The 23,311-nt window shown below is 39.6% G+C and overlaps 3 protein-coding genes across 3 annotated transcripts in view; 1 reads left to right on the top strand and 2 right to left on the bottom strand.

The window, feature by feature from the left end:
* Positions 1-23,311, bottom strand: part of LOC114643402 (zinc finger protein OZF-like) — a 719,868-nt gene that overhangs the window by 268,654 nt on the left and 427,903 nt on the right. The gene's annotated exons all lie outside the window — the stretch shown is intronic.
* Positions 1-23,311, top strand: part of LOC114642086 (zinc finger protein 664-like) — a 396,955-nt gene that overhangs the window by 20,944 nt on the left and 352,700 nt on the right. The window contains exon 2 of the mRNA XM_051921852.1: positions 16,429-16,895. Coding sequence (XP_051777812.1) covers positions 16,466-16,895 — 430 coding nt within the window. The 5' untranslated portion in view covers positions 16,429-16,465. The remainder of the gene's footprint in view (positions 1-16,428; positions 16,896-23,311) is intronic.
* The window catches only part of LOC114642003 (zinc finger protein OZF), a 1,360,360-nt gene that overhangs the window by 1,190,965 nt on the left and 146,084 nt on the right, over positions 1-23,311 (bottom strand). The window lies entirely within an intron of this gene.

Here is a 23,311-nt window from a genome sequence, read left to right as displayed (position 1 = left end):
AGATATATATATAGATATATAGATATATATATATATATATATATATATATATAGATATATATATAGATATATATATAGATATATATATATATATATATATAGATATATATATAGATATATATATAGATATATATATATATAGATATATATATAGATATATATATATATATATATATATATAGATATATATATTACGATTGTTATAGTTCTCTTTGTATACCACGTTGTCAGTTCAGAACTCCGGTTGTAATATGACCAAGCCGTGCAAGCACACTCTTTTAAATTGAGGGAAAATATCCCAATAACAATTTGTTAAGGATCTGTTTTTTTGTGAAGCAGCCTTAACACAGCTTTTCTGCTGTTTTATAAACGAACGCCATATAAGGACTTCCTTTTTTGTTGCTTCGTCATGGAAGGAGCCTTTTTATTAAATCCAAGGGTTCTTCGCTTTTTTTTTTTTTGTTTGTTTATTACGATTGTTATAGTTCTGTTTGTATACCACGTTGTCAGTTCAGCACTCCGGTTGTAATATGACCAAGCCGTGCAAGCTTACTGTTAAGAATGCGACGTATAGTTGTACAGGAGAGAATCTTGCCTGAAATCAATGTCAACCTTTTGTAGGTCTATGAACTTAATTTAAACTTTAGGTTTACACGGTGCTTTGTTTCCGACGTGCTGCGTTCAGTCAATTCACGTGAGCCGCTCTCTTGTGAGATGTTGCGATGTCCACGGCTTTATTTAATGTTAGCTAAGACCCGGCACTTAAGTTTCTCGCTACAGCAATTTTAACTCCGTTACAAAGTCATCCAAAGTCTCGTTTATACCTCGTGTCTTCTCATTAAACTTGTATCTCACGAATATGGTATTGCAAACGACAGTGGGAGCGTTTCTATAAACTTAATTTAAACTTACGGTTTACACCGTGCTTCGCTTCTTATTGTTTCGCTGCCTTCTCAATTGTGTAATGAATGTTTTCTTCAGCGCTCTTTGGGGCTCTTCCTTGTTTTGTACGTACTGCGTTCACAGTCGGTTCACGTGATTACGTGGGAGGCGTGATGACGTGATACGCAACTCCGCCTCCCACGGCCAGCAAGCTGCAGTCCATTACAGTATATGGACAAAAAAGACGTTCCAGTTATGACCGTTACGCTTTGAATTTCGAAATGAAACCTGCCTAACTTTTGTAAGTAAGCTGTAAGGAATGAGCCTGCCAAATTTCAGCCTTCCACCTACACGGAAAGTTGGAGAATTAGTAGTCAGTCAGTCAGTCAGTCAGTCAGTGAGGGCTTTGCCTTTTATTAGTGTGTGTATATATATATATATATATATATATATATATATATATATATATAATATAATATGGGCAGCGCAGTGGGTAGCGCTGCTGCCTCGCAGTTGGGCGATCTGGGGACCTGGGTTCGATTCCCGGGTCCTCCCTGCGTGGAGTTTGCATGTTCTCCCTGTGTCTGCGTGGGTTTCCTCCGGGCGCTCTGGTTTCCTCCCACATTCCAAAGACATGCAGGTTAGGTGGATTGGCGATTCTAAATTGGCCCTAGTGTGTGCTTGGTGTGTGGGTGTGTTTGTGTGTGTCCTGCGGTGGGTTGGCACCCTGCCCAGGATTGTTTCCTGCCTTGTGCCCTGTGTTGGCTGGGATTGGCTCCAGCAGACCCCCGTGACCCTGTGTTCGGATTCAGCGGGTTGGAAAATGGATGGATGGATAATATAATATACATACATACAGTCATGGCCGAAATTATCGGCACTCCTGGAATTTTCCTTGAAAATGCACCATTTCTCCCAGAAAATTGTTGTAATTACAAATGTTTTGGTATACACGTTAATTTCCTTTATGTGCATTGGAACAACACAAAAAAACAGTGAAAAAAAGCCAAATCTGACATCATTTCACACAAAAACTCAAAAACCGGGCTGGACAAAATTATTGGCACCCTCCACTTAATGTTTGGTTGCACACCCTTTGGAAAAAATGACTGAAATCAAGCGCTTCCTGTAACCATCAACAAGCTTGTTACACTTCTCAACTGGAATTTCCGACCACTCTTCTTTTGCAAACTGCTCAAGGTTTCTCAGATTTGAAGGGCACCTTCTCCCAACATCAATTTTGAGATCTCTCCGTAAGTGTTCAATCGGATTTAGATCCGGACTCATTGGTGGCCACTTCAGAACTCTCCACCGCTTTGTCTTCAATCATTTCTGAGTGCTTTTAGAGGCATGTTTGGGGTCATTGTCCTGCTGGAACACCCATAACCTCTGACGCAGACCCAGCTTTCTGACACTGCACCCCAATATCTTTTGGTAGTCTTCAGATTTCATGATGCCTTGCACACAGTCAAGGCATCCAGTGCCAGAGGCAGCAAAACATCCCCAAAACATCTTAGAATCTCCACCATGTTTAACTGTAGGTACTGTGTTCTTTTCTTCGTAGGCCTCATTCCGTTTTCTGTAAACAGTAGAATGATGAGCTTTACCAAAAAGCTCTACCTTGGTCTCATCTGTCCACAAGATGTTCGCCCAGAAGGATTTTGGCTTCCTCAAGTACATTTTGGCAAACTCCAGTCTGGCTTTTTTATGTTTCTGTGTCAGCAGTGGGGTCCTCCTTGCCCTCCTGCCATAGCGTTCGTTCAGATGTTGACGGATAGTTCGAGCTGACACTGTTGCACCCTGAGTCTGCAGAACAGCTTGAATATGTTTTGAAGTTGATTGGGGCTGTTTATCCACCATTCGGACTATCATTCGTTGCAGTCTTTTATCAATTTTTCTCTTCCATCCACGTCCAGGGAGATTAGATACAGTGTCATGTGTTGTGAACTTCTTGATTATGTTGCACACAGTGGACAATGGAACATGAAGATCTCTGGAGATGGACTTGTAGCCGTGAGATTGTTGATATTTTTCCACAATTTTTGTTCTCAAGTCCTCAGACAATTCTGTGCTCTTCTTTCTGTTCTCCATGCTTAGTGTGGCACACTCAGACACACAACAGAAAGGTTGAGTCAACTTTTCCCCATTTTAACTGGCTTCAGGTGTGACTGCTATATTGCCAGCACCTGTTTTTTGCCACAGGTGAGTTCAAACGAACATCATTTGCTTGATATAAAACAATTTACCACAATTTTGAAAGGGTGCCAATAATTTTGTCTGGCCCATTTTTGGAGGTCTGCGTGACATGATGTCAGATTTTGCTTTTTTTTTTGTTTTTTTGTGTTGTTCCAATGCACATAAAGGAAATAAACGTATATACAAAAACATTTGTAATTGCAATAATGTTCTGGGAGAAATGGTGCATTTTCTGGGAAAATTCCAGGGGTGCCGATAATTTCGGCCATGACTGTATATATACACATATATATAAATGCATACAGTGGTGTGAAAAACTATTTGCCCCCTTCCTGATTTCTTATTCTTTTGCATGTTTGTCACACAAAATGTTTCTGATCATCAAACACATTTAACCATTAGTCAAATATAACACAAGTAAACACAAAATGCAGTTTTTAAATGATGGTTTTTATTATTTAGGGAGAAAAAAAATCCAAACCTACATGGCCCTGTGTGAAAAAGTAATTGCCCCCCTTGTTAAAAAATAACCTAACTGTGGTGTATCACACCTGAGTTCAATTTCCGTAGCCACCCCCAGGCCTGATTACTGCCACACCTGTTTCAATCAAGAAATCGCTTAAATAGGAGCTGCCTGACACAGAGAAGTAGACCAAAAGCACATCAAAAGCTAGACATCATGCCAAGATCCAAAGAAATTCAGGAACAAATGAGAACAGAAGTAATTGAGATCTATCAGTCTGGTAAAGGTTATAAAGCCATTTCTAAAGCTTTGGGACTCCAGCGAACCATAGTGAGAGCCATTATCCACAAATGGCAAAAACATGGAACAGTGGTGAACCTTCCCAGGAGTGGCTGGCCGACCAAAATTACCCCAAGAGCGCAGAGACGACTCATCCGAGAGGTCACAAAAGACCCCAGGACAACGTCTAAAGAACTGCAGGCCTCACTTGCCTCAATTAAGGTCAGTGTTCACGACTCCACCATAAGAAAGAGACTCGGCAAAAACGGCCTGCATGGCAGATGTCCAAGACACAAACCACTGTTAAGCAAAAAGAACATTAGGGCTCGTCTCAATTTTGCTAAGAAACATCTCAATGATTGCCAAGACTTTTGGGAAAATACCTTGTGGACTGATGAGACAAAAGTTGAACTTTTTGGAAGGCAAATGTCCCGTTACATCTGGCGTAAAAGGAACACAGCATTTCAGAAAAACAACATCAAACCAACAGTAAAATATGGTGGTGGTAGTGTGATGGTCTGGGGTTGTTTTGCTGCTTCAGGACCTAGAAGGCTTGCTGTGATAGATGGAACCATGAATTCTACTGTCTACCAAAAAATCCTGAAGGAGAATGTCCGGCCATCTGTTTGTCAACTCAAGCTGAAGCGATCTTGGGTGCTGCAACAGGACAATGACCCAAAACACACCAGCAAATCCACCTCTGAATGGCTGAAGAAAAACAAAATGAAGACTTTGGAGTGGCCTAGTCAAAGTCCTGACCTGAATCCAATTGAGATGCTATGGCATGACCTTAAAAAGGCGGTTCATGCTAGAAAACCCTCAAATAAAGCTGAATTACAACAATTTTGCAAAGATGAGTGGGCCAAAATTCCTCCAGAGCGCTGTAAAAGACTCATTGCAAGTTATCGCAAATGCTTGATTGCAGTTATTGCTGCTAAGGGTGGCCCAACCAGTTATTAGGTTCAGGGGGCAATTACTTTTTCACACAGGGCCATGTAGGTTTGGATTTTTTTTTCTCCCTAAATAATAAAAACCACCATTTACAAACTGCATTTTGTGTTTACTTGTGTTATATTTGACTAATGGTTAAATGTGTTTGATGATCAGAAACATTTTGTGTGACAAACATGCAAAAGAATAAGAAATCAGAAAGGCGGCAAATAGTTTTTCACACCACTGTACATATATGTGTGTATACATACATGCATACATATATGTATACATATATGTGTGTGTGTATACATACATACATATATGTGTGTGTGTATATATACATACACATATATATATGTATGTATGTAGAGAGAGATAGATATATACACACACACTATACTGTGGGGCTTTGCCCCGTGTTTGTCAAACAGTTTTTTGTTTTTTCGAAGATATAATTTTAAGAGTGTGTTTTTATGGGATTTGCTACATTTGCATTATGTTCTTTTACTATATAACATCAATAAAAACAATATTTGGAATTAACTTTTTATTCAAGATCGCATTGGATTTTGATTCTGTGTTTGGTCTTACATTGTGATGACGCAACATATAACTGAATATCATTTCTTTCTCTCTAATAAATAAACCAATGTTTGTCCCTGTGATTTAATTGTCATAGTAAAAGCTATTTTCATGGGAAACTTTAAACGTTTTAATACGAATGGCATATCAAGATCTCCTTTTGTGTCTAATGTTGTTCTTGAAATAAGTTCTACATTACCTTTCTTTCCTCCTATTAAAATTTTATATGTTAGAATTGTTCTATTTTCAATACAACTAATCTTGTTACATCACTCAGACATAAATTACGCAATAACATTATGATACATCCTTCTTTCAACAGTAATTCAGCCGGTGGGAGTCCGGACGGTGTTAACGCTTGTTGATATTCTACATGATATTGTAAGTTGATGTTTTCATCTTCCGCACTATCAGCCTCAACTGCTTCAGCATAGTCTGTTGATATGCATTTAACTAATTTGCCATGTAATCGTTGTACAATTTTCGTTTTAATTCTTTTGACTTCATCGTTTTTTGCTGCTAGGATTGCCCATGTACTCATTTCTTCTGTTAAGAATCTTTCGGGATGAAATTCTTTAATTAGATTTGTACGTAAGTCTTTCATTTATTTTTTTTTATTGTGAAATTTTGAATTTTAAAGTTTCCAATGTCCAGTAGCCAGTTTGCGAAATCATCTGGATTTGGATTTGCTCGCATATTTCTTTGTAATGTGAATTGTTGGAACCACGACCATAAAGGCGCTCTCTTTAGGCATGCTTTGTAAATTTGCCTTAGCCCTCCTTTTTTGACTACTGGTAGAACTTGTCTAAAGTCGCCTCCCAGTATAACCACAAATGATTGTTTGGATCCAAATGCGTCCCAAAATGTTTTGTTAATTACATTTAATACTGTTTGTGGGATCATTAATGCTTCATCCCAAATAAATATTTCATTCTGCAGCATTTCTTGTTTCTCTTTCCATTTCAATGTAACATTTTCGTCTGTGATATTTAAAGGTTGTTTTGTGAGCTGTTTTTTCCGTATGGAAAAATTGCTGCCATACCTGTCCACGTTATCAAATGTAATGTGCTTGCAATAATGGACTAAACGTCCATCCACCCGCCCATTATCCAACCCGCTGTATCCTAAGTACAGGGTCACGGGGGTCTGCTGGAGCCAACTAAACATTTATACAAAAATGTTTTTCCTGTTCTACCCGGTCCATCTATGAAGAATAGCCGCTGCCTAATTTCTCCGAGAAGACATCTTTGAATTGTGTCAAATTGATCTGTGATCATCGTTTAATTGTTAGTACATTTCCTGATACAGTTTTCTATGGTCTTCTACTGTTAAATCTTCGTTTGATGTTATCTCTTTCTTTACCTCTGATTTGTTAATATGTTGTGTAAGTCCAGATTGCTGCATCATTAAATCTTCTGCTTCTAACATTTCTTTGATAATCGAAAGAGCCGTTTTTTCATTCGACTTTTCGATAATGGTCCTTTGAATGCTTCCCATAATTGTAAAGCATCAACTTCACCCGTCATAATTAAGTACACGAAGAGGTGTCTTAATTTGTCAGGCATCATTACAGAAGTGGCATCAGACATTTCAAACATTTAGTCGTCCGATTTGCATAACCCAGCTGCTTGTGCCGCTTCTTGAAACGTACCGTACGTAGTTCCGTCTCTAGTTACAACATCTTTATACGATGTTGCTCCTTTCGATTCACGTAACAACAATTTTAACTCTATTAGGGATATTTTTTTTTTTGTTTCTTTTCTCCCAGGGCTGAATGTTTTTCCAAAAACTAACTTTTTTAAAAAAAAGAACACAAAGCAATTGAAATCAACAAAAAGTATTTACTTTTGACAAATGTTACTGTCTTGCATGTTGTATGAGCCTGCATACTCTATGATTTCACATACATATCACATACATTTTACACAGCAAAGTCTGATCTCGCTCAAAGCAGCCAATTTCAGTCATTGCCACATTGCACTGCTTACAATATGTGTTGCTTTGGTGCCTATTTTTCAATTGTCTGTTGCTGCACTTTCTCACATATATTGTTAGTGTGTACTGTAGAGAGACAAGTCACCCGTTTGCCATCGTGCCATGCCACTGCCACCAAGTTTTCTGCTCGCATGAAAACCGTATTGTCACCTCCTTTCATCTTCAGCCTGTCTGGCTTCAACTGTGAAGCCATGTGTCTCCTGTTCACCCTTACTGTGCCACAAGCTCCAATTCCTCTGCTCTGTAGCTCCATGAACAATTCTGGGCATGTATAAAAATTGTCCAAATGTACACAACATGACCAAATGTTCATAGCCCTGAAGCAGCTCCAGCACAACTTGACTTGTCAAGGGACAGTTCTCTCTTTGAAAGAAATACTTTCCTGTATATGTAATTACTTTCAGGCAGAAACCAGTGTTTGCTTCTGCCAGTACAAAATCCTTTATGCCATACTTTGTGGGCTTGTCTGGCATATATTTGCAGAAAAAAAGGTGTCCCTTTTATTTTATCATAGATTCATGCACAGACAAATCACAGCCAGGCTGATAAAATTGTTTCTATGTTGGTTCCACAATGTCAAGCAGGGGCTGAACTTTATGCATGGCGTTATAACCTGGCTCACCCCATGGGATTTGCTTCTGTTTATTACAGAAGTGAATAAAACTTTGCAGCATCACATACCTATCATCACGCTGCATAACCTGTCCAAAGTCACCAGGGGACAAAGCACATTTGGACCAATGCTCCCTGAAGTTATATCACCAGTTCTGTCCCATCTCTATTTGTAATGCCACAGCGCGCTTCATCTCGTCTTTTGTTGTGGGTTTCCACTTTGAAAAACGAGAATGCGTTGTAAGCGCAGCCCGCGATTCAAAAAATGTCTCTGCCTACCTGTTTGTCTCGTCTGACAGTAGCTGAAAAGCAGCATCAGGAGAGAGCAGCCTGAAGTAGTTCAGCAGCTGGTGATCTGTCGTGTCCAACAGGAAGCCATGCCATCTTGTGAAGTCCGGTAGCCAGTTTGGCTCCCACGGATCAATGTCTGTGTATTCCTCCCACGCGAACCTTGCCGTAGATGCATCGGCTGCGCGAATGCGCTCAGCTGGCGCGGCATCGGCTGGTGTCCGATCAGCTGATGCCGGCTTCTCACTCTCTTGTTCGATCTCCTGATCACTGTCAATAAAATCCGATTCTGAAAAATCAAGAGTCGACTCCACGATAATGCGCAAAACATTATCTGCCGAGTGTTTTCTTTTCTGCACTCACTTCGCTCCCTTGTGACATGTCGATGCCATCTTGCCATTGTTTACATTTCACAACTCACGCACACGCAAGGATTAGTTGCCGAGTCAACGAGTCTAGCATTCCTCCAAGCACAGAGGGAATGCCTGCGACGTGACAGTGAGTTTTGTCGCCGTTAACAGCCGATTGTCGCCCTCTATTCCTGGATGTCGACTTTTGTCGACATTCGCCCTCAACCCCTCCTGTCGACAAAAGTCGACATCCGCCCTAAGAGTTAAATAGAACCGTTCGATATCTTTTGGTGATACAATATTTAATCAAGCAACACTTTTGCAAATTTTCTTGGATGCCACACTCCTTTTTATTTCTGCCATGTATAATGTTGAGGGATTTGTGCAAACGTATATGCTTTTGCATTTACATCTGTTTTATTAAGTTCAAAATAAGCCATTTATTTTGTATTTCTATTTTTTGCTATGTTTTAAAGCCTCAGCTTCTTTGCCCTTTTTAAATTGAATCATATTCTGACCTGGTAAATGAATCGGTAATAATTCAACAGAATGACTTCGACCATGCATTAGCAATTCCATTAAATGCCACCCGCTCTCCATTGCACTGACGTACTGAGTATCTAAATATGCTTTGAACCTTGTCCTGAGACTGTTCTTTCGATAAAGTTATGCATACTCTATCTTACCCTTTATGAACTTACTTGTAGATGTACTTAATACTCATAACTGATGCACAATACTCTATATTAATATGACAATCGAATCGTTGGAGCAAATATGGGTTATGTGGTACAATCATTGAGTTATCGATCATCAAGTTTTCCATGTTTCTTTCCGTGATAAGTGTGTTGTTTGTGATGATTATCTCTTCTGCGATAATCGGGAAAGCCAGCCTATCTGTTGATTGTACAAATGCTTTTGGAAATTTCTTTAAACACTTTTTTTTTTTCTGTTGAGTCCCAACATAATGAATCTTTTAAATGTGGTGTGTGGGACATGTGTTTAATGACTTTGTACCATAATTCAGGATAGGTTTTTCTGTTTTGGAATTTGAGCACAGACAAAGCGATCAACATCATCAGTAGTTAATAATTTATTTTGCAAAGTAACCAATAAATGCATGTGAGGTAAATCCCGTTTTTGAAATTCTATCATGTAAATGTATGCTCTGATTTGTCCTAATACTGTTTCGAGTTCTTTCAATAAAACTAAGACTTTCTGATAAAAAAATCTACTTAAAAAAGTCGGAATATCCAGAGCCGATGTAGCTGGTGGCATTTTTCTCAGTAATCAGCGGATTTCCAGCCATTGTGGATTGCACGTCTTTGTAATAAATAAATCTGGCCCACCGATAGTTCGGGATATTGCCATTGCACCATGATATTACTCTTCCAATGCTCTTGGACTACCTTGATATGATGGTACTATTACTGCTTTACTTACTTTGAATTTGTCTGAGTTATTGATATTTGAATTTTGAACGTGATCAATGAGACCTTGCATGTGTTCTGTTCTTAGTTTTGCTTGATTCGATTTAATAAATGTTTTGCTTCTACTTTTAGATACGCATTAATAATGTAATGTTGAGATAGACGTTGAGATGACAGAAGTGGGCTAAATAAATGGGAACGTATGGCTAATTTTGACCTGAAATACTGTGTGGGTGTTGTTTGTTTATCAGAATGTGTGTGTGTCATATTGTACAACCATCATGTTTCACCATCAGGGAGAAGCAAAGGACCTGCACGTGGCGATTTATTTGACAGAAATAATGATTCGTGATTTGATTTTGATATACACGAATATCTACTGTCTTTGATATCTCCGTCTTTTGAAACTATTATCGCAGACATTTCATCACATGTTGGTTTATTATAAACTAGCAAATTACCCGCGCTTCGCAGTGGAGAAGTAGTGTGTTAAAGAGGTTATGTAAACATACATATATATATATATATATATATATATATATATATATATATACACATTTACACACATACATATACACATATATATACATATACACACATACATACACTTACATATATATATATATATATATATATATATATATATATATATATATATAATATATATAAATATATATATATATATATACTATATATATATATATATATATATATATATATATAAATAAATATATTATATATATATATATATATATATATAATATATATATATATATATATATATATAATATATATATATATATATATAATATATTCACGGCATTCGAAGTCTGTGTCACAATCTGTTAGTGTGGGTGGTTACCTACCAGGTAACGCTTTGTGGTTGGCCAGCAATCTGCTAACATCCGCCACGGTGCCCTCAGTTTGTGAAGAGCAGATCATAGAATGGTTGCAATAGTTTACTGTCAAATAAATGCAAAGAGTACAGTAGGTAACCACCCACACTAACAGATTGTGACACAGACTCCGAATGCCGTGAATGTAATTACCCCGATCTACATGCTGTCAAATAAACGAACCACACGCCGTGGCGCAACGTTAGGGGCATCGCCTCTGACGCTGATGTCCGAGGTTCGATTCCCGAGAGGGAGTGCAGTGGAGTGTGTACACCTGATGAGCCCAGAATGAGGGCGAAACACGTGTCGTGTACTCTTTGCATTTATTTGACAGTAAACTATTGCAACCATTCTATGATCTGCTCTTCACAAACTGAGGGCACCGTGGCGGATGTTAGCAGATTGCTGGCCAACCACAAAGCGTTACCTGGTAGGTAACCACCCACACTAACAGATTGTGACACAGACTTCGAATGCCGTGAATGTAATTACCCCGATCTACATGCTGTCAAATAAACGAACCACACGCCGTGGCGCAACGTTAGGGGCATCGCCTCTGACGCTGACGTCCGAGGTTCGATACCCGAGAGGGAGTGCAGTGGAGTGTGTACACCTGATGAGCCCAGAATGAGGGCGAAACACGTGTCGTGTACTCTTTGCATTTATTTAACAGTAAACTATTGCAACCATATATATATATATATATTGGAACCTCGGTTCACGACCATAATTCGTTCCAAACCTCTGGTCGTAAACCGATTTGGTCGTGAACCGAAGCAATTTCCCCCATAGGATTACATGTAAATACAATTAATCCGTTCCAGACCGTACGAACTGTATGTAAATATATTTTTTTTAAGATTTTTTAAGCACAAATATAGTTAATTACACCATAGAATGCACAGTGTAATAGTAAACTAATGTAAAAACATTGAATAACACTGACGCAAAAACCCAGGGTCCTTCCTCAGCTGCACACACAGGCTGTCTCTCTCTCTGCAGTGCGTGAGCCCCCCTCCTCAGCTGCACACGCAGGCTCTCTCTCTCTCTCTCTCTCTCTGCAGCGCGTGAGCCTCCCTCCTCCCTCTCTTAGCAGCACATGAGCTCTCTCTCTCTCTCTCTCTGTGACATTGCAGCAGTTCGGCTGTAGCCTTACAATCTGATCGTTGTATAAATGCTTTTTTTTTTTAAATGAGTCTTAAGCACAGGGGGAAAAAAAAGGAACATTTGAACAAATCCGAACTTTATTTAAAAGCCAACCAAGCCAGTAACGTTTTAGGAGTTCAGGCTAATAGCATTACAACCCGATTGCATTAAACATGCTTTTTAAATGAGTTTTAAGCACATGGAAAAAAATAAACATTTGAAAAAAAGAGAAAAGTAACATTGCAACACTTTCTTCTCACCATTTTTCACTTGCTTAGAAGCCATGGTTAACTGCAAAAGCACACGAAATACTGTAGAGCACAAAGAGTTCACAGGTAAAGCACGCACTCTGACTGAGAACAATGAACAGGGAGAGGCTGAACAACGTGCTTAAATACAGTAATCGGCGCGTACGAACCATAAGGGAAATGAAATAGAGCACAAAGACTTCACAGCGAAAGCATGCATGCACGGAGAACAATGCAACACGTGCGGCGCACAAACCGAAAGGGAAACTGGCTTGTTCGCAAGCATTACCTGGTAGGTAACCACCCATACAATCGGATTGTGATTCAGACTACGAATGCCGTGAATGTAATTACCCCGATCTACATGCTGTCAAATAAACGAACCATCGCTTATTGGTTATCATAAAAATTCACCTTCCCGAATTGTGGCGTTTGTGAAAATAAGCTTGTCATAGTTTTAATTATTGCAGGACCACAGATTCTCATAGCATATGGTCCTGAATCTTGTAAATCTATGTTTTGAGCATTGAATGATGCAAACAAGAACAGATTATTGTAGATTCGGATATTTTACCTATAATGTTTGTGGCTTTCACTTTCACCAAACAACAAATCTTTTAATTCTCGTGGATACACCTCCTCATTGGGAGGCAATTGAAAGAAGGCAGATTCTCCAGCATTTGTGTGTCAGCTTTTATCCCTCCAGATCAGAGAATTTCCAGTTTTCATTGTCTCAAAACACCACTCACATCTATGGTTATTCCCAGTTTCAAATAAAAACTAACAGCATCAGATCTGGGGTGGTGGTGGTGGTGGTTGTATCATGATCATGACTGAGAGAATAGAAGTGGGAAAAAAAGCTAACTTTTATAAGTACTATTAATTTACACCAGCTGTTACAGATGCAAATCAAATGTTTTTATTGTATAATAACAATAAGACATGTCACTACTCAAAATGGTAAATTTTTGAGACATCCACGATTGATCCCGCGGCCTCTTGATTACAAGTCAACAGTTCATACCGCTGCACCACGAAAAGCTGTCGTATTGCACATGGCACCTTTTGTGAAAGTGTTTATTTGATATTTGGCCTTTAGATAGATAGATACTTTATTAATCCCAAAGGGAAATTCACAAGTAGTAATAATAATATTATTATTATGATCTTTAGCATTCACACATTATACAGTTCATGTCTACATTTTGTCATTTATTACTAAAACATGAAAGTGTTTGTTTTAACAATGTCTTTACATGGATTGTTGTATACACGGAACACATGAAAGATTACGAAACACAGAATGAGATGTTACTATCCTCGTGCAAGCATGTACAATAGGTTCAGTTACGATTGTTGGTGAATGATAGACTTGGAGAAGTTTGTAGAATATTGGGATGCATCATCAGTAGTGTTCCTCTGGCTCATGGGGTGTTTTGGCCTTTCACACTATACACCCTCACCAAGGCAGCCAGCTGTAGAGTGATCAGCCCTAAGCTTGCGTCTCATGCCCAGTTAGTTGTGAGAGTTGCTTTGGTGTCAAATGACTGACATCTCATGAACCTATGTATGGCAGCCAAAGCTTGTTACATGGGGGCCCAGCAGGGGGCATTCCTCTTCATGCAAAGCCACTGGCTACTCCTCTCCGCTGCCTCTGATGCAGCTTTGATGGCTGTGCGCTGGCTCAGGCCCCTAATTCCCATGTCTCTCAGCAGTTTCATGGTAGATGTTGCCACAAACCCTCTGCATCCAACTTCCACTGGGCAAACTTCCAATGTCCAGCCACGATGTTGCGCTTCAGCAGCTAACTCAGCATAGCATAGATATTTCCACTCGTATGCCTCATCCATGGAATCCTCTCAGGGTATGATGAGCTTGATAATGTAACCCTTCCTTAAGGAAGGGGACCAGAGCACCATGTCAGGTCTCAAGGTAGTAGTGGCAATCTCCGGAGGAAACACCAACTGTTGGCCAATATCTACCAGCTGTTTCCAGTCGCGTGCTAAGCACAGCTGGCCTCTCTCCGATGGTGTGGAGTTGCTCCCGGTAACTGTAGAACCTACTTCGACAAAGGCAGTCGTCCATGGGTGGTTAGATATTGTAGTGAAAGGGCATTGATGAGAGATCGTTTTTTCCTCCATTGTGGACGCAAGGCTCTTTAGGACCTGGTTGTGGCGCCAAATGTATCACCCTTGGGTGAGACTGGTTTTACACCCTGTGAGTATATGCTAGAGGGAGGCTGGCCTGGAGCAAAGGGCACACCCTGGATCTTCACCAATCCACTGATGGAGATTGGTTGGTGTTGGCAGGACATCATAAGTGGCTCTGATGGTAAAGCTCAGACTCCTTGCCTCCATGGCCCACACATCATTCCAGCTAAGCTTCCTCCTTCCGACACTGTCCCACCATGTCCACTGCCCCTTTTTGCCAAGGGAGACTGCCTTGGCCCACCTTGCAGCCTCCTCCTGACGACGTACTCCCTCCACCACCATCTTCCTCCGTGCTTGAGCAGTGGCTTTATTCCAGGCTGGGCGACTAGTTGTAAGGCCAAGGCCTCCTCTTCCATGCTGAACATTCCCCATGATGTCAGCATATCTGAGAGCTGATATTGCCTCCTTCACCGCTGTTGGTGGTCTCCATTTTCGCCCAGTAGCCAAGGTTGGTGCGTTGCTCCTTAACACTTTGTCCTGAGAATCATTCAATGCATTTGTTCCAAATAACAATCTATTTTTACCCTCTAAAATTCCAGCACTTCACTCCAAGATAATTGAGGCTTGGGTTGGTCCTTTCTGCGTTGCTGGAAGGGGATGGGGTAAGGGTTGGTTGGGTGATAAAGTAGGCTGCTTGGGCCTTTCAACACATTTACAAGACAAAAGACGCTGACAGAGAGGTGCAAAGGGATTTAAGGTGAGCCGAATTTACGCATTTTTTCAAAGGCTTTGGTAATTCGTATGTTAAACTCCTCCATGTTTGGCAGGTCTACTCCTTGCATCCTCACTATTCCACTGACCGCCTTCTCATTTATACACATGTATTCTGTCTTGTTCCTATTGACTTTCATTCCTCTCCTCTCTAGAGTGTATCTCCACCTCTCCAGTGTCTCCTCAACATGCTACCTACTTTTGCTACAGATCACAATGTCATCGGCAAACATCATAGTCCATGGGGACTCCTGTCTAATCTCGTCTGTCAAGCAGTCCATAACCATTGCAAATAAGAAAGGGCTCAGAGCCGAACCCTGATGTAAGCCCACCTCCACGTTGAATGCATCAGTCACTCCTATTGCAGACCTCACCACTGTCACTCTTCCCTCATACATATCCTGTACTTCCTCATTCTCCTGACTTCCTCGTACAATACCACAACTCCTCTCGATGCACCCTGTCATATACTTTCTCCAGGTCCACAAAGACACAATGCAACTCCTTCTGGCCTTATCTCTCCTTCTTCATCAACACCCTCATAGCAAACACATATGTTATGCTCTTTCATGGCATGAAACCATACTGCTGCTCACTAATCCTCACCTCTCTTCTTAACCCAGCTTCCACTACAATTTCCCATAACTTCATGTCCAATTTGCGGACAACAATACAAAAATGAACGCTATAACTTAAAATTGCTCGATAAGTTGTCCAGTATCATATCACCCTAAGATTGAAAACTCCAAATCCATTACTTAAGCTCCTCCTTCATTTGCCCCATTTCTTAACATAATCCTAAGGCCTAACTTGTATAAACGTTCCATAACATTAATTGATAACACAATTCTGGGATCCCAGTAGTACTGAATGTTCAATCAAAGTATTGAATACTGTAATTGATAACACAATTCTGGGATCCCAGTAGTACTGAATGTTCAATCAAAGTATTGAATACTGTTGACACACAACATGTGCAAGATGGCCTCCTTTTTGTAGCCTGCTGGACTCTCCTTTTATTCCCAAACTAATTTTACATGTAATTTGATATCAAAAGTGATGAGTTACTATCACCTTGCTACAAATTGTCTGACTTGACATCAGCTTTAACTTAGAGGATGTTATAAAAAAAAAATCAAATGAGTTTAGATGTTGATAATGCAGTTTGAATTGAATCCTGTTTTTTTTTTTTTTCCCCCCACCAAAGAGAGAAAGAAGAATCTGCCATTTACTGTAATGTTTAAATGGATGTGAAAGAGGAGGTGTGTGAGGCTGACATGAATATCATGGAGGAGAGGACTATAAATTTTGAAGAGGACTGTGAGTGGGAGAGTGTTGACCCTAAGCAGAAGAGTCCGAGCATTAAGAAAGAGGACTGTGAACTGGGGTCAATGAGTATTAAAGAGGAGGATGAAGGGGAGTTTGTCAGCACTGAGATACACAACTATAGGAGTATGGAGAGTGTCAAGGAAGATGACCTTCATTGTGGACATTATGGAGATCAAGATGGAGCAGTGACCGGGTTAGTCTGTTCTCAGAGCAGACACTCTTCATCTCCCGAGTCTTCTATTAATGTAAAATATGAATCATTACAGTATGACACAAAGAATGAAGAAATGTCTACTCCTAGAACTCGGCGAGGTCAGTCACCACCTAAGACATCATCTGAAACAAGTAAGTGAAAAATAAAAATGGGTGTGCTTTTAAACACTAGAATTACCAAAGCCTACAAAAAAACTTGTAAATCCGTCCCACCTTCAATCCCTTTGCACCTCTCCGTCAGCATCTTTTGTTTTGTAAATGTGTCGATAAGCAGAAAGCAACCAGCTGTCACATTCACCCCACTGCCACACAAAGTTTTCTCAGCTTGTTTATTTACATGCATGTCAGTTGATTAGAGTTGTATAGAGTAAATACTATATTGTTATTTGAAATACATACATTTCATGTGTCCCGTGTCTACAACAATCTATGTAAACACATTGTTAAAATAGAAATATTTTTCATGTTTTAGCAATAATTGACAAAATGCAGACCTGGGGCCTCATGTATAACGCTGTACGTAGAACTCACACTATTATATGGCGTAAGCACTAAAGTGGGAATGTGCGTACGCACAGAAAAATCCAGATGCAGGAATCTGTACGTCCACAAACTTCCACGTTCTTTCGCTACAAAAATCCTGATAAGCGTGAAAAGTAACGCACGTGCCTTCTGTCCCGCCCCAACTCCTCCCAGAATTACGCCTCTTTGAATATGCAAATCAATATAAACAGCCTTCTGTGAAAAGACAATGGGAAAAGCACGAGGGAAAATATAAGAATTTCAGCGAATACCAAGTGGAGGCAAAGGAAAAACGTACTATTTGTTGGTTTAAACAGTGGTATAATCAACAAAAGGAAGTTGATTGAGTGACAGAGTGTTGGAGAAACTCGAAAGGTCAAGTTCAAAAAGTCACAGTGCCTGAAATAAAAAAGAAATCACATGTCAAAGTCGCTGTGAAAAGGCAAGTCGTAGCCCACTGTCTGAGTGTCATTTGAAAGCTTATTAGGGTTCAGACAAAAAAAATAGGCACACAGTGGGGAAAAAAGCAGGAAATGTCACTTTAATCTCGAATTTCCACTTTAATCACGTAGTTTATTTTGCCATTAAAGTAGAACATCATAAACTTCATCTTAAAATTGTTTAATTTACTAGTTTTTCAAATCCATTGTAACTAAAGTAGCATGTTAAATGCTTTGTTCTGTATTTGATCTTCTATGTGCTCTATGTGTGTGAATCACTACCTGCTTCTTAAACGGCTTTCTTTTTCTTCGACATGACACATAATCCATTACATTTGTGATATTACAGCTCTCTGAATAATTAAAATACTGAGATGTATACGTGATATCTTTTTCATGATGATAGGAATGAAAGCATGTTATTAAACATGGGAACACGGTGGCACAGTGCTTGTTCATGTCTCATGCAAGAGGCTTGCTGCGCCATGTGCGGCCTTCAATGAAATAATTTATCACAGCAGTACTGTTTCTTTCAAATGTACCAATCTCCAATTCCTGTCCTTACTTTTCTTTCTCCAAATACCAATCGCCACACAAACAGCTATGTAATAGACGTGAAGCCATTTGTAAGCTTAGAATGCCGATTCTTCAAAACTTTAAGGAACATTGAAATATCTTTGTAGTACGTGTTTAATTATTCTATCCGTCAATCCTTCCAGCGCAAGAATACAACACAATGCAGGAACAATCCTGAACTAGCTAGCGCTGCGGCACGTGTCCTCACATGTTTATTATTAACAATACAGATTATGTAAATGAAGTTAAAGTTTTATCTGTATAATATAATCAACATATTTTGCTTCATTTAATCTTAAAAATGAATACCGTCATATGTAAATACGTGCTTTACAAAGTGGCGCAGGTTGTGCAATATTATAACTGTAGTGCAAGTTACAGTGAGGTAATTGTACTTATAAGTACAAACAGTTCTACAAGCAGCACTTGATGGACTGATTGAGTGCGTTTAGAGCTCTTGGGATGAAACTTTTTTCTAAACCGCGAAGTCCATACAGGGAAGTCTCTGAAGCGTTTTGCTGTGGCTGAGGCAGCGTCCGCTTCATGCTGTGTACCGATAATTCTCTTTCCAGTCAGCTGCTTCTGTGATTCCCCACTTAGATACAGTGATATAAATACTCCGAGTGGTGCAGTGAGAGTAATATGGAAAAAGATGATCTGCTGTGGCAACCCTTAACAGGAGCAGCTGAAAGAACAAGATGCAGTGAGAGTTACAACGCTAAAGCAGTTATGGTATTTGGAATACTATGGCTATTCCCTGGACCATTATATTGCTGCAGGTTAATTACAATCAGATGCATTAAACTAATAAACAATATGCAGTTAGTTTCAGTGTTTTTATAAAGCCGCGTCAGGAATGTGGATCTAAGAAAGAAAGGATGACCACACAGGAACAGTAGCACTGCTTTGACGCTGGGTGCCGCCAGTCTGCAAAACCGAGTGGAGAAATTGCGTACGCCAGGGTATGAGGTACCGTGGAAATGTGCGTGGCTTTATGCCAAGTTAAGGTTTTATACATCACGATTGAGCGTGGAAACGTTCATATGCAACATTTCTGTGCGTACGCACTGTTTATACATGAGGCCCCTGAAGCGTATAATGTGTGAAGCTTGAAGTCCAAATATCAAATAAACACTTTCACAAAAGGTACAAGTATAACAAGACAAGTGCACTTTTATTCAAGAATTTAACTGCAGAAAAAAAAAAAAAAACACTTTAGGGTGCAACATTGACACATCTTTACTACGACTGCTTTGGTGGCTTAATGGTAAGAACTACTGACTGGTAATCAAAGGTCATAAGTTTGACTCCGGACAACTCCGTTTTGAGTGGTGAGCTGCTCTTATTACTGTTTTAGAATAAAAACATACATTTGATTTTAGTCTGTAACAGCCGGTGTAAATATATGGTATTTGTAAAGGTTAGTGTTGTGTGTGTGTGTGTGTGTGTGTTGGGGGGGCGGGCGCTATAGCAGAGGTCACACTTTTGCCGTCACTGTAATTTGTATATAAAAGCTGGATCAAATGTTATTTACCTTGATTTATTTACTTCTCTTCATACAGTGTAAAGTCACAAGTAGACTCCAGAGCTTCCAGTTGTACATATACAAAGTACAGCTACAGCAAAAGTGTGACATGCATTCTTTCTCCGATGTAGAACCCTCGTCATCATCTGAGTTCACCTCTGTTATAGCATGTCATTATGTGAGCATAAATAACATTCGATCTGGCTTTTATATACAAAGTACAGCGACAGCAGCTTCCACCTGCAGCTATAGACTCTTCAGTATGCGAGTGACTCTCCGCACTAGTGTTTAGATGTGTATGTGCCCAAAAAAACAAATCTGACTGCATTCTCGTACCATTGCTTGTGAACTGAAGTGTCAGCATGCACTTTTCATGGCATTACACATGTATTTTTTGAGAAGGCCCATGTCGATCAAACACAGAAAGCTTTGCCAAGATACTGTTGAGGTGTCAGCCATCTCCCTGAGAAGTGACAACACCTACCCAATATAAAGTGATGACAAAAAATATATATTTTTTAGTGCAAATACGTATCATTGGTGCTCTTAAAGGAAACTAAAATGCAGTCTTTATATCATAGTCCTCATTTTTGTGGTGTAATGTTTGTCACTTCAACACACCTTATAAGAGCAGCTCGGTGAAATGAATTATTTGGCTGATTTGGCTTCATTTTACTACTTGATCAAGGATGTCATTATTTCCCAGTTTCTCTGAAACATTATGTATGCATTGGTCAGAGTTGCTGTAAATATACGTTTGTTCTCCTGTGAAGTTTTCTTTTGTAAATTTCGACCATTTGAATGGGCATATACACATTTTCAGTCTCATTTTGTGTGTACTCAAGCTTTATAAATGAGGGCTCAGGACCTTCACTAGTCTACCTATAGAGAGATCTCACTCCAGGCAGCCTGACTCCAAACTGAACAGGAGGCTTCAGCATTCACAGGCCTAAAATTGATTACTGGTTTATATAATTATAATAAAGCTCTTCTCAAATGTCAGTGAACCTCTGAAGGACCACCAATATAAAGGCTGGGGGTGGTCTTTCAGGAGTGACATTAATGCGGCCCCGTCTCTTAGGGTCTCACTCACAAAACACAAAAAATTGGATAATTAATAAAGCACACATTATTAACAAAACATGAAGTTACATAAATGAAAGGGGAAGTAATATTTCAAAAACAACAAAAGCACCAAATAAGCAAAGATTTTCTTTGAAATACTTTTATTAGCTTTTTTACCTTTATTCTTATCTCACTTTCTTATATTTAGGTCCACAAATATTTGGACAGAGACAACCTTTTTCTAATTTTGGTTCTGTACATTACCACAATGGATTTTAAATGAAACAACTCAGATGCAGTTGAAGTGCAGACTTTCAGCTTTAATTCAGTGGGGTGAACAAAACGATTGCATAAAAATGTGATGCAACTAAAGCATTTTTTTAACACAATCCCTTCATTTCAGGGTCTCAAACGTAATTGAACAAATTTAAATAACTGGAAATAAAATGTTCATTTCTAGTACTTGGTTGAAAATCCTTTGCTGGCAATGACAGCCTGAAGTCTTGAACTCCTGGACATCACCAGATGCTGGGTTTCCTCCTTTTTAATGCTCTGCCAGGCCTTTACTGCAGCGAATTTCAGTTGCTGTTTGTTTGTGGGCCTTTCTGTCTGAAGTTTAGCCTTCAACAAGTGAAATGCATGCTCAATTGGGTTTAAGATCAGGTGACTGACTTGGCCATTCAAGAATTTTCCAGTTCTTTGCTTTAATAAACTCCTGGGTTGCTTTGGCTGTATGTTTTGGGTCATTGTCCATCTGTATCATGAAACGCCGCCCAATCAATTTGACTGCTGTATTTAGCTGGATTTGAGCAGACAGTATGTCTCTGAACACCTCAGAATTCATATGGCTGCTTCTGTCCTGTGTCACATCATCAATAAACACTAGTGTCCCAGTGCCACTGGCAGCCATGCATGCCCAAGCCATCACACTGCCTCTACCGTGTTTTACTGATGATGTGGTATGCTTTGGATGATGTGCTGTTCCACACCTTCTCCATACTTTTTTCTTGCCATCATTCTGGTAGAGGTTGATCAAGGTTTCATCTGTCCAAAGAATGTTTTTCCAGAACTGTGCTGGCGTTCTTAGATGTTCTTTAGCAAAGTCCAATCTAGCCTTTCTATTCTTGAGGCTTATGAGTGGCTTGCACTTTGCAGTGCACCCTCTGTATTTACTTTCATGCAGTCTTCTCTTTATGGTAGACTTGGATATCGAAACGCCTACCCCCTGGTGAGTGTTGTTCACTTGGTTGGCTGTTGTGAAGGGGTTTCTCTTCACCATGGAAATGATTCTGCGATCATCCACCACTGTTGTCTTCCATGGACGTCCAGGTCTTTTTGCGTTGCCGAATTCACCAGTGCTTGCTTTCTTTCTCAGGATGTACCAAACTGTAGATTTTGCCACTCGTAATATTGTAGCAATTTCTCAGATGTTTTTTTTTTCTGTTTTCGCAGCTTAAGGATGGCTTCTTTCACCTGCATGGAGAGCTCCTTTGACCGCATGTTGTGTGTTCACAGCAAAATCTTCCACATGCAAGCACCACACCTCAAATCAACTCCAGGCTTTTTATCTGCTTAATTGATAATGACATAACGACGGACTTGCCCACACCTGCCCATGAAATTGCCGTTGAGTCGATTGTCCAATTATTTTTGAGCCCCTGAAATGAAGGGATTGTGTTAAAAAATGCTTTAGTTGCCTCACATTTTTATGCAATCATTTTGTTCACCCCACTGAATTAAAGCTGAAAGTCTGCACTTCAACTGCATCTGAGTTGTTTCATTTAAAATTCATTGTGGTAATGTACAGAACCAAAATTAGACAAAAGTTGTCTCTGTCCAAATATTTATGGACCTAACTATGTCTCCTCTTGACAATCTTTAACAGTTATCTTGATGTGATGTTGGGACAGCTTAGCTGTTAGCTAAACCAAAAGATGGACTGATGAATGGTCTTCTCTTGTCTAAGTCTGTTACATTTATGTTCTTGTTCTGTATGTTCGTGAGGAGATCTTTAATAAGAACAGACAGCTTTGCCAGCACCCACATTTCTTATCTTTTATTTGTCTGGGTGCCTCTAAGCCACACCTCCAGTCTCCTCTCATTGGTTGATCACCTGACTTCACAGGACTGTAAAAGTTTAAATGACGTGTTCAGCATTGACAGTCCAGTTGTTGTTTGTGTGTTATGAGTTCAGGTTGATTGTGTTTCTCTGTTATTCTTGTGTAGTTGAAGATCAGACCTCATTCTCAGGAGGGATTTGGACCAAAATTCAGGGATTCCAAAGGGTTCACTAACTTTGTCATGCATCTGTAGAGAGTTTTAAATTCTATTGAAGATTTTAAGCAACACCTCAGAGCTATTTAATCCAACTGAGTGTCCATCTCTGTGCATCTTTAGCTAACATGCTTGAATTTGGCCCG

Source organism: Erpetoichthys calabaricus, assembly GCF_900747795.2.
Source record: "Erpetoichthys calabaricus chromosome 1 unlocalized genomic scaffold, fErpCal1.3 SUPER_1_unloc_27, whole genome shotgun sequence".
In the NCBI taxonomy this organism is placed as follows: Eukaryota; Metazoa; Chordata; class Cladistia; order Polypteriformes; family Polypteridae; genus Erpetoichthys; species Erpetoichthys calabaricus.
Note: the sequence above shows the minus strand (reverse complement) of the source record. Positions and strands in the feature narration are given on the sequence as shown.